General features: G+C 36.3%; 1 protein-coding gene across 21 annotated transcripts in view; it reads right to left on the minus strand.

Annotated features, from left to right (window-relative positions):
• Positions 1 to 12,788, minus strand: part of LOC129778134 (sodium/hydrogen exchanger 3) — a 195,809-nt gene that overhangs the window by 67,235 nt on the left and 115,786 nt on the right. For 15 of the 21 annotated variants that reach the window (XR_008743378.1, XM_055784847.1, XM_055784846.1 and 12 more), the window contains 4 exons: positions 12,656 to 12,781; positions 1,942 to 2,123; positions 1,433 to 1,568; positions 774 to 788 (listed from right to left, as the gene is read on the minus strand). Coding sequence is in view for 20 of the 21 variants with exons in the window: in XM_055784847.1 (XP_055640822.1) it covers positions 774 to 788; positions 1,433 to 1,568; positions 1,942 to 2,123; positions 12,656 to 12,781 (459 nt within the window). In the remaining variant the exon portion in view is untranslated. The remainder of the gene's footprint in view (positions 1 to 773; positions 789 to 1,432; positions 1,569 to 1,941; positions 2,124 to 12,655; positions 12,782 to 12,788) is intronic. The other 6 variants (XM_055784861.1, XM_055784859.1, XM_055784852.1 and 3 more) reach the window with 3 other exon arrangements.

The raw sequence follows: 12,788 nt of genomic DNA on the forward strand, positions 1-12,788 counted from the left end.
ACTATTAAAAAATTTAGAATTTTCTATGTTTTAATAGATTGTTAGAGAGTGTCCAAATCGATTGGTTCCAAATTCTCTTGCATCTATTAAGAAATAACTGAAAAAATTTTCGTGCATCCATTAAGAAATTACTTTGACGATATATTAGAACAAAAGATGTAACACTTAAAGTTCTTCCCACTAAATCACCGATGGTTTGGACAAAATTACCTGCTTGGAGCCCGAGAGGGACTGAGAATATAGAAATCAGAATGTCCATTTTGTTGTTGTCCCATACCGTCGTAGGAAGTTTAAAGATATTGTTATAATAATTGTGGTTTTTCGTGAAATGGTACTGAACTAATGGATGCGCTTTGAAATCCTACAGTGTATATGATAGTAGTAGATATTTGTTCATTATTCTGTACATGGTGACAAATAGTATTGCTTGCGTTCTTATGTGAGGAAATTTGTGTCGCGAAGACTTGAAATTTCTTCTTTGAAAAATGTTAGGAAAACATGTGTATGAATGATTTGGTGGAGAACAATTATTACTATTACAAAATCGAAAGAAAGTAACCAAAACGATTGGATGAGTTTGTGTGGTGATCTATTGCTGTCCGAAAAAGAATGATCCAGCCAACGAACAAGTAATGAGCAACACAACACAAATAATTGTGCTTAAATTGGAAACATCTAACGGAACGAAACTTTTATCCATAGTTTTAGATTTTAACTTGAAACATTTAGGAATTTTGCTTGCAAATGAGTTATAAACGAAAATGGGTTCGTACCGTGTGAGTTGCAACCTTCAATGGATGGGACCAATTGTGTTCGCGTTTGGTTTCATAATTCGATCCGCCGAGATTACACGGTTGCACGCGAAAAACACACGATGTTGATGAGGGCGGTTGCGATGGTGTGGCAAAAGTATGCGTTTTCATGGAATTGACCCGAAGTGAGCGTATGTCATCATATTTGTGTATTCGATCGATGTGAATTCGATGGACGCGAATCAGCCGATAATATATTCATAATCGTTTTCGAATCATTATGATCGCCGTTTAAGTTTTCACAATTGATGGAGATGTTTAAAATGAAATTTGTTTTGGTGCGTTAGCGAGGGAATGTCAAAAAGGAAGAGAGAAACATAAATATTCGATTGGATGTTGATGTCCAGGCAGAGTTTCTGTAATTTTATATTCTGCTAAATTGGGCTACTGTAAATAGGCGGCTTTTGCCAAACCGATTAGCGACATTGTTCTCAGACAATTTTTGCGTGAAGCTGATAATAGATTTTCAAGCAAATTTTTTTCACTATTTTTAGTGTCCTGTTACGTATCAATTGCTACATTGTACGAAAATATAACTATGTGCCAATTCATCTGCTTGTAGCAATAAACAAAAATAGTTGCATCTGCTTAGCTTCGTATAATTCAATGAGCACACTTACCCTTCGGTATGGTTTCAGTTCCACTGATAGCAGATGGTGAATCTTGGCGTCAGTCAAGTCTTTCTTCGACGGATTGTAATCGAGCTCCTGCATGTCCAAGTTACGTGTTGAATTTTCCAAATTAGAAAAGCTTGGGCTGTAAATTGATTTCCATGTGATCAATGTTTGAAATGACAATGTACAATCGTTAGTTGTGTTTTGGTAATCGATCAAGGTAAACTTAACTAATAAATGGATGCATGTTCACGGAATCACCAACTGAACCTGGCACCACTTTTGCTCTATAAACGAATTGCTATGTTAAACACAACGAATACAACAAAAACAGGATTGAGAGGTAAGCATAATATTTTACGAATTACAGAGGCATGGAATTAGTTTTTTTTTAGGCAATACTTTTTTCTCGAAAATCAAATTTGGACTTCGACTCCAAGATTATCACAGCAAACCCAAGCTACTGTTATGACCTATACAATTTAGACAGCATGCATCGATCTATTATGGTTTACCATGTGCCCAGAAAGGAGGTCCCGCACCTTCCCCCGAATACACCGGTGTAGTTGCGGAACAGAGCGCTCATCGACTCGGTGCCTGACATCTGGCCAATCGTAGACGGGTTCCGTCGCATGTAGTCCATCGCGTCGCGCATCGTCAGCTTAGAATAGGTTTCTAAAATTTTTGGTTCCGGACCCTGAAATGAAGAAAGAAGTCTTACTTGAAGCGCTAGACATTCGAACCAAATGTAAGTCCGAACAGATGAATTTAAGTCCCAAAAACCGATATTTCGCAGGGTTGCTTAATTTGAGAGTTACATACAATCATCTCAATATTATGGGTATATAAAAATATTGATTTTAAACATAATTCACGATTATTTCAATCATCAAATTTAATTTACTAGGATACAAAAACATTTTTATTTGTACCAATCACCAACATACGCAACCTCAATATGTGATTTTCATAAACTTTCAGCAGGGGTTGATCAGCAGGGAAGGCCCATTCATGCCCTCGCAAAACAATATACTAGCTGATCGTATGTCGCAATTTATTTCATACCTCGAACGCTGTTCCGGTGGCCTTTTTCGCAATTGAAATAGACTCGATTATATACATGTTGCACCAGCACCATTATTCCACATCTCATAATTACATCAATATATCTTTGGCACCGCATGGAAACAACAATAATGACAACACTTGCAAGTATCAAATACCATGCTACATGTTATTTAGTATTGCCTCAAAGGAATCGCACTTCTAGGCATCGTTCGTACAACGTAAACCAAGCGCCAAACAAGCGTTCGCCATAGCATGCATACAGAACCATACATTGGTGGCTTGAAACTACTAGGAATATAAATATATCTCATCATTTTACGCTATTCTCAAAAGAAACGCTTCTGTTGATATTACTGGCATCGAAAAAAGTTGCATTACTTTCTCATGATCGAGAGAAGCGCAGCTGTCACCCTTAGTGGAGGAAGTTTTGCTACTGGCAAGCGAAACCTAATCACATACAAAATTCCAGAACGTCATTCACTTTCTTGGTGACTAAACAAGTGAAATAAACTCTTTTTGTTAATAACAACCTTTTCGAGTAGTAGCAGTAGCAATGCTTCATTATGGTCAATATTAGCGCAAATGCAATCCTAGTTGAAGGCTGTTTTGCGACTGGCACGCGAACCCAAATAACTTATAACATTCCAGTAAGACATTCAAGATGCTTGGTATTCCCCAAATAATTTTTCGGCGCACAACCTTAACGCTTGCTTCGCCATAACGTCAGTTTAATGCATTGATGCATTCTCAAAGGCACCAACGAAGTCCTTATGATGACGGAAAACAAACTATGTTAACTGCTTGGAAAAAAGACTGAATTATGCCACACAGCTTGTATTCTGCTGTAACACCCATCAATGCGAATTCGCTGATGAGTTTGTCAAGAGCGACCGCCTTCACCACCAGCGGGGGGAGTTTGATTTTGGTTGCTGCCTGGGTAACGGCGTTTACATTTTTGACCGACGCGCCGAAATCGCCTACTCCGCTGTTATTCGATGCGGTGTCCCACTCGCGAGGGCTCGGTTCAGTGCGAGCACTTTTCACTGTACCAACATCGCGTGCATCATTAGATCACGCTTGCCTCGAAATTTTATTGCCCCTGGCAAGGGCTCGAGCCTGCATTCCTCTTCTTCTTACTCATCACACACTACGCGAAGCGTCCAATTTATGAGGCGGAAAAAACACACGATACGAATAACGCGAAAAACAGAAAAACAGGAACAGAAAAACCATATGACGATATCCAAGTTGGATTACCACTGGTGGGGTCCAATCTTAGATCGAAGCGCAGCGAAAGCAAAGTGAACTGGATTGCTCAACAGTCCGATGCCGAATGAAAGTTTGTCTCAGCGAGATCCACTGTTTATACTCTAGGCAAGTATTCCCCTTCATTCTTCTACTTTTCCTTTGCTCTCGGAGACTTTGAATCCTACGATTTCCCCTCCGTTGGTCGTCGATAAGTTGCTCGTTATTGACAGCTCTGTTCGGGAAAGCACACAAATGGATAGAACAAATGTATGGGAAAATGGAAACGCTTAAAGTTTTCATGAATTTTAACTATTTACAAACCAATGGATTCTAATGTTCAGCGTATTAAACAAATCTTACGGAATTTCTGATTCCTTTAGTATGTAAATCGCCAAAATCCGTTCGCAGCAAAAATAGTTATTAACGTTAACTTTATTTCATAAAAACGTGACCTGTTTTTTGATTTGGCACCCTTAATGAAAGACGTAGTTCTACGTCAAAAATAATTAAAATATCTGTGTACATCGTAATTTCATTGCATAAACTGGACAAGAATGGAATAAAATTGTATGTACTAAATAATTTACGTGATATTCAGGCCATATTATGTACCTATCGTGAAATTGAGTGAAATGAGTGACACTGAGCAACAAACACTCAAATTTGACAATTTTCATGACGCGAACTATATTTAATTTTTCAGTTTGTACCCTCAATATGTTCCAGAAAGGCGTTATCCTGCGTCAAAAGTTCGGAAGGCTCCAAGAGATAGTAATATCCCATAGAGTACGATTCATCGGTACCTTCGAAAACCATCATAAAGGAATGAACCGGATCCTGCACGCTGCTTCTTCCTGAAGAGGAGGCCATGTTTAAATTTTCATTAAAAATATCAGAGGAATTTGAATTTGAACCTATAAGTCAAAGAGAAAGGCACTGCTACATAGTATGAGTTTTTTAACAAAAACTTTTTCAACTTTACCACTTTTGTGCGTAAGCTCTCACGCTTTACATGTCCTGCAAACTTATGGGCCAACGTTGATCTTTTTGGTAGGAAAGTGCTGACAGACTTGGACTGACAGTTCCAAAATAAGAAAATAAAAATATGTTTTTTGTAACATTACAAGTTCTATTTATATAACAAGTATCTTTGGGAGCTGGCTGGAACCGACACTGATTTTGTGCAAATGCTCTTGATGCGAGGGGAATGAAAAGCACAGCAAGAAAAATTCGGGGCTCAACGTGTTAAACGAAGGTCAAACTTTTACAAAATCTAGCACCGTTATGTAAATTAATAAAAAGTATAGAAGAATCATAGTATTTTTATGGTTTTGATTTTATGATTTTTCTACACAACCTAAATTTCTATTTTGGTACCGATTTGATCAAATGCTGGTTAAAAAACCTATTCAATTTGAAGAAGGAAAGTGTCACAAATATCTGAGTGATTGGGCGACGAACGTGTTACAGATGAAGATAGAGAAGACTGCCGAAGATGGCCTTCGGAAGATGCATCTGCACGACAATGGAGCGTATTCCAACGATGATCATATTAATGTAGTGTTGATATTTATTTCTACGCCTATAGATTTAAGGACCAAAAGTGTACTATTCGTGTCTGCGTAGCTGTTATTGGCATCACAGTTTTCGATTTTTTACGCTCCGCCAATATAATTTAGTGATTCGGGTTGCGCAAACTTTTTTCTATTCAGAAACATGTCGAGAACATATCAGTTGCGAGAATTTACACATATAAATGTTACGAGTGAAACATTTGTTTTTCAGGAATCTTCATGCAAAAAAGCAATCTCTTTCTCTGTTGAAGTACCCATTGCTCTATGTATGAATGTCTTATTGGTTATTAGTAGGGCAATTTATATAATTATTTTAAGAATTGAAAAAATATGTTTGGGTTTTTTTTAGAGAAATTTTCTAGATATTTTTTAAGTGTATGTTTTTTAATTTGTTTGTTTTTGAATGAAAATTGAATAGTGTTTAAATTAGATTCTTTTGTAAAAAATTAGGAAAATAAAAACTAGGCCCTTTTCAAAAAGTCATCTAGATATTCAAGTAAGGTACACCGGGGTAAGTTGGAACACGGAGTAAGTTAAAACGGAAGCCACAACTTTCACTAGGAATGATGGATTGACGTAGTAAAATATTCAACCCACCTTATGACAGCCATTACCAGAATATCAGAATGCCTTAACGCAATCCGCGCCTTTTTTAACTTGTCCACAAGTCGTGAAATCAAGAAACAACCACTTTTGCGCGATAACTCAATCGGTTCGAAAACACTGATTTTCTCAAAAATATGGCCAGAATCAGTGTTGAAAAAAATCGTCTCCGCTAAGCTCAAATGTATAGATTTTCGGGTTAGGTTGCATTGAAAACCTATATATTCCAAACGAAAATCAAAATGACAGATCCAGACAACCAGTGAATCATGAGCAAATGAACTTTTGTTCTTCAATATGTTTTGAAGTTCGTTTTTCCACCCAGTGTCATTTTCATCTTGATTATTCAAGATGCCAGGATTGAATTTCATTTTAGCCAAATGAATATCAACTGTTGTTTACTTTTAACTAGAGGCAGCTGTGTGCGGTTGGTTTTTATTTATGCCGTTGTTACTGTCTCGCTAAACAAAATCCTGCGCGATTTCTAGCAAAGTTCGTTTCATCGAACTCTGGCGTTATTGTTCTCTAACTGGTCCGGCCTGACTATTTCTTTATTTTTGAATTTTGACTTAGAATCAATGCCAGAACGAATATCGTTTCGAATGTGATCAATATCAATTTGTTGCTTTTGATATTCAAAGTATAAATAACAGCGAAGATACGAACCGCACTCAATGCCACATTCATTTATTATAGCAAATTTGTTTATGCATCACCGATATGAACAAAATTAACTCGTTTGTTATTGTCAACAATATAATGAGGGCAGTGTGATTCAATCTAAAAAATAGTCATTTACACCGAAATAAACTTATATACGTTACTCGTGAATATTTGTTGATATTCTAAGACACTGGCCAGAATTGCACGTCAGGTAATCAAATAGGGCTAATCAAGTGTAGAGATTTTGAAAAATAAACTGAAAAATCTTTTTCCGTATAGCTCTGAGCATTAATTTTGCAACTAGGGGTCGTTCAAATACTATGTAACGCATTTTTTTTACTGTTTTAGACTCCCTCTTCCCTACATAACATGTAACAAATGGTCTTTTGTAGAAACATGTTTAGACTTATTTGGATTTATCTCTAAACAAGTTTCCACAAGGCATCCCGTCTTCCCTTCTTGAGTGCGTTACGTAATATATGAATATTGAATGAGCCCATGAACCTCAATAGTGGCCGTTTTGGGTGACTCTTCTCTGAAATGAAAGCGTCTAAAATAGTATTCTTGATGTTATTGTTTCGTCTATTAAATCCTAGTACGAAGATTCCATTTTCAGACTACTCCCCCACATCTCACGTGTACCAAAACCCATTTTTCCAGTTTTTATATGTAATTCCTTTAATTTAGTGTTTTATAAATTAGTTGTAGATAGTTCGGGATGCAAAATCGCACATTAAACTCATGATAGTTCGCGTTTCAACTTACCCCGCTCTACGGGACAAGTTGAAACAATGCATACCAAGACAAAAGGTCGATATTTTTCGAAATATACAGTATGAATCTATACTTTTTTCGAAAGTCATCTGGCATACCTTCTACATGCTGCAAACAGATTTCAATTTAGTGATTCAGTGATTTTTGAAGATACCTTATTCATTTCAAATCTACCTTTGGAGCACTTGAAAAGACCAACAATGTGTACTTGTAGTACAGAAATACGGAAGCACTTTCCACCAAACGTAACGAAAATCGACAAGGTGTCTCAACCGAACAAAATTTCAGCACCATGTGTGTTTTGCTAATGCATTTTTCTAGACAAACTGTATGTAGCCACAAGCAATTTTACATCAGTACCATCACTGTCTGCTGGATCGATGACACGGAAGCGATGGGTGACAGTTGTCCTCTGAACGCCTGGAAAATTCCAACTCGTTCGGTGGTGCCGATGATGATATTGATGGTGCTGCTGCTAGGCTATCGTTCCTCATTGGGCGGGAACTGTTTCGCGGTTAGAAAATGAATTATCGGTTCGGAAAGGAACTGCGAAATATATTCGATTTGACTAGCTGTAAAATCACAAATGGGTAGAGTTTACGATCCAATGTTTCGTTTCTATTCAGGCTTCCATTGTATTGAGAATGAAATGCATGAGGGACAGCTATGTTTATTTTCGCAGTACTTTTGATGTATTCAATTTATGTTCTGCTGTTACCCTAGGTGTCTGTTTAAAAGCGCCAAAATGTTTGTATGGATGGAGTAGATCTCTCATTCTCACAGACTGAATGTCAGCTTGGATTTGTACCCAAAAAAATTTCCAAACGATGCCAAGCAGCGAATTAACCAAGACCAGTGGGGTTGTAAGGTTGTTCGATTAATTCATATGATCGAATATCTTCGAGTTATTTAATATCAAATAATGCAAAATCAAAATATACATACATCAAATAATTATCGCAGTAATCGCGATTGATAAAATATTCATTTTTAAGTGAGTAGTTAGACTGTATATTTTTTTAAACCAACAGCGATCATGTTTTTATATTTTTAGATGATGGTATCAAAGAATAACAAATACTTAACTCAATCATGTACATGCTTTGCAAAGATATTCTTTCGTTGAATACAATCGTTAAACCAGGTTTCCACCAACTAATGAAAGTTGCAGCCTCGCTGTATAAAATACCTTCCAAGTCACAATTCAACAGTCTTCTTAATAATAAACTTTAAAAGAAATCGTAAAAGTCAAGTTATTCAGCGTAAACTTCATGTACCTCACTTCTGACGTATGGACGAAGATGAAAAAAGCTACCTTGGAATCACGGGTCATTTCTACTCAAGTATGTGCAGTTTTAGCAGCTTTCTATAATTATGGTTCTCTATAACATAGGTATAACTTTCAATAGAATAATCTAATAATCTAAAATGTAAGGCAAAATCTGTTGGTAAGCAGAAAACCCGAAGAAGGGGTGGTCCGATTTTAGCCTTCTTTATTTTGTTGTATTCGTCTCTTCCCGTAGATCAATATAGTGGAGAGAAAAATCGGAAAATTTTCGGAAAACTCTGAAGGAAGGTCGGAAAATTCGGAAAATTGAATTCCCACATGTTCGAAAATTACATCATAATAAGCGTTGTTAGTCCATTCGATGTTTGCGCTATCGAAATTAATCTTTGTTCGTAAGTGGAAATGGATTTTCAGGCGAAATAATGCATTTCCATATCTTATATCTATCTATATAAATAAAAATGTAACGCAAAATCTGTTGGTAAGCGGAAAACCCGAAGAAGGGATGGTCCGATTTTAGTCTCCTGTATTTTGTTGTATTCGTCTTTTCCCGTAGATCAATATAGTGGAGAGAAAAATCGGAAAATTTTCGGAAAATCCTGAAAAATTGAAAAATTCGGAAAATTGAATTCCCACATGTTCGAAAATTACATCATAATAAACGTTGTTAGTCCATTCGATGTTTGCGCTATCGAAATTGATCTTTGTCCGTAAGTGGAAATGGATTTTTCAGGCGAAATAATGCATTTCCATATCTTATATCCATATATATAAAAATGGAGTGATGTCTTTCTGTCGTGACAGTTTGAGACCCCTCCCTTCTCTCTAAGGGGGGGCTGCCATACAAATGAAATGAAATTTGCCGTGTGGAGGTTTTACGGTTCAATAAATGATTCTTTGGTGGTTAGATACCCCTCCCCCCTCTCTTAGGGTGGGCTGTCATACAAATGAAACACAAATTTTTGAATTACTCGAGAATTATTCAAGTAAATAAAACCAAATTAGACATATGGAAACTTTAGGGTGCAATAAATGTTTCTATGCTGGTCAGATACCCCTCTCCCTCTCTTAGGGGGAGCTGCCATACAAATGAAGCACAAATTTCTGCATTACTCGAGAATTAATCAAGTAAATGGAACCAAATTAGGCATATGGAGGTTTAAGGGTGCAATAAATAATTCTATGCTGGTTAGACACTCCACCCCCCTCTCTAACGTGAAGCTGCCATAAAAATGAAACACAAATTTCTGCATTACTCGAGAATTAATCAAGCAAATAAAACCAAATTTGGCATGTAACGTAACGGAGAAACATGTAATTCGCGATTGGTTAAAAATCTTGAACGAGAATTGTGTCTGAAAATAATCTAATGTCGAGTTTTGGTAGAAGTACTAGGAATTTTATAGTAAAAGGTAATTGTAAAGGGTAGATTAGAAGATCAATCAATGAACAATTCTGCGATTGGACCCATGAACAGCGGTTAGTAAGAAAGCGTGGATGTGATAACCAAAAATTACTTTTGGGCAGAATGGTTTGCCGGGTCAGCTGGTAAATTATAAATTTAAACATTTGAGTTAAATGACCCGGTAAATAAGCTAAACTGCCATTTGTTTTCAGCTCTGAAAAGATTGTTTTCGCATTGAAGGTTCGCTTCCTCATTTATGCTAGTATTGGTGCGTATCCTCATGAAGGACCCTCCACAGTAACATCTGATTATACTCAAATTCAGATCGTGTTTAATATTTTTATTATTTTTCTTACTTAATTTTGTTTAATTAATGTTGTTAATTAAACTGTGTTAAAATTAAGTACAAATTTTCAAGGACAGTGGAGAGAAGTGCAGGAGGTTACTCGAGCAATTCTCATTTCATTTTTATTATTTACAAAAAGCTCTACTTTGAGTCTCCACTTGCTGCTGCTTTTGCTATCACATATCTTGTTAAGTTATTATTTTTATTAAATTCGTTTATTTTTACAGGCTCAGTTACATAAGTTTTCTTGTTAAGTTGTTCATGCATTATTTGATATTTTTTTCTATCTGAAATACTTTTTTTCGAACAGTTTTAGCTGAGTTGGTAAAGGATGAAATTACCAAATCTAACCGACAAATTGCAGAAACATTTAATACTTCATTAGACGTTCGAACAGGTCTATAAATAGATGAAAACCTTTAGACGATGGTGGCTGCTACGACTCAGTCATTTGTTCCCGATAATCCGGGTAGACTTCCAGTTGAGCTACGTCAGATCAACTAATTACGAAGCCACAAAACACCAACTAGCTTGAAACTGCAAATTAATAGCTAATTAGTTTCGATATTTAATCAATACTAAATTTAACTTATAACTTCAGTGAGTTTTTTTTCTTCTGCTTTCTTCTTCAGATCTACAAATAAGAGATTAAATCTGCTTACAATGATCGAATTATTATTAAAATAAAAAATTTAATTCCACAACGATTAATCGATAATCGAAAAATGGAAAGACATCTTTATACGCAAGTATGGAAAAGTTCATTCGCTCATTTCTCCACACCTGATTATAAATCACTCTTGTATCTGCTTGGAATAATCATGGCGAAAAGAATGCAGCAACAATCGTGAGATTGCACGATGAATCATTTTACACTCCCCGACCATCTTCATTCGGGACTGATAGGAAACATAACAAAACATAGAGTGGAAAACAACATTCAATGAATGAATATTTCTTTGGAAGGATCGCACGAAACAAAATAACAAGTGAGTCAAAATAGATTGAATTTGCGTGTATGTATGATTTTATTTTCCCTTGTCAGCATTCAAGTGCACATGAAATCCACCTTCCCGCTCATCAATAACTTACGTTAATATGGTCTTTTGCGTTGGCTTAGATCGTTTCATACTAGAAACAACAACAAAAAATCATTGCAATAGTACACAGGAAACAACTCGATTTCAACTATCTACCTATATTTTACTGCCGCGATCGAGGCTCAATGATTGCTATTTGAGTGAAAAACGAATGATTTTAAAGAGATACTCGCCGGCTCAAGCAAATGAGGCAAATGAGGGAATGCAAAAATTTCTGAGAATAGAAGAGCGGAATCGAGACAGTATTTTTCCATTCTAATCGAGAATGAACTTTGCGAAGAGGATAGGTGAATGTTTTCTGTTTCAAATAAAGTGAGGCATAAACGGAGAATAGAAGGGTGAGTTTTATCTGTGAATGAGTGTTGTTGAACAAATTTCGATGCGATTTTGCCCATACCTGTTTACACGCAACCACATGTATATAACACGAAAATATAACACCACATTATTAAATGAAATTGGATCTTAACGGAAATTGTTAGCACTTTTAATGATACTTTTAAACTCATTTAAAGTAATGTATGAGAAAGTTAAAAAATGTGCAAAATATTTTTTTTATTTTTATTTCTGTTTGTGAAATATACCATATAAACGGGGATGTTAAACGTAAGACTTAGGCTTATCCTAAGCCAAAGATATTAGGAAATAGTGTTGATATGATTGCATCGTACACAATTTATGTTCCATTGTTTCTGTTCCGTTTCCTTTTCAAGATCTCTACTCCAAACACGGAGGATTTTGGATACTGAGAAAATGTGTTTGGGAATCAGTTTGGGAATTAGAAAACAAAATCGAATGCTCTCATCTTCTTCTTCTTCAATGGCACTAACGTTCCTAGAGGAACTTCGCCGTCTCAACGTAGTATTACTTGCGTCATTTTTATTAGTACTTAGTTGAGATTTCTATGCCAAATAACACGCCTTGAATGCATTCTGAGTGGCAAGCTCTAGAATACGCGTGATCACAGTGCAAGTCGGAGGAAATTTCTTTGACGAAAAATTCCCCCGACCAGAACGGGAATCGAACCCGAACACCCGGCATGTTAGTTATGACGCTAACCACTCGGCCAAGGGAGCACAAATGCTCTCATACAGAGCAGAAATGACAGTGTGTGGAATTCATCAAGTTACTCAAAATTAGAAAAAAATATTTACACTTACCTGTAAATTCTTAATTAGGTATGGACGAATGAACCTATTGTCAAATCTCTTAAACTTATCCCTAATATTATAATTGCCCGTTTTTCCGACGATATCTTCAATGCCCGCCATCATGTGATCCATGAACTGTAAC

The sequence above is a fragment of the Toxorhynchites rutilus genome, chromosome 3, assembly GCF_029784135.1.
Source record: "Toxorhynchites rutilus septentrionalis strain SRP chromosome 3, ASM2978413v1, whole genome shotgun sequence".
NCBI classification, from domain to species: Eukaryota; Metazoa; Arthropoda; class Insecta; order Diptera; family Culicidae; genus Toxorhynchites; species Toxorhynchites rutilus.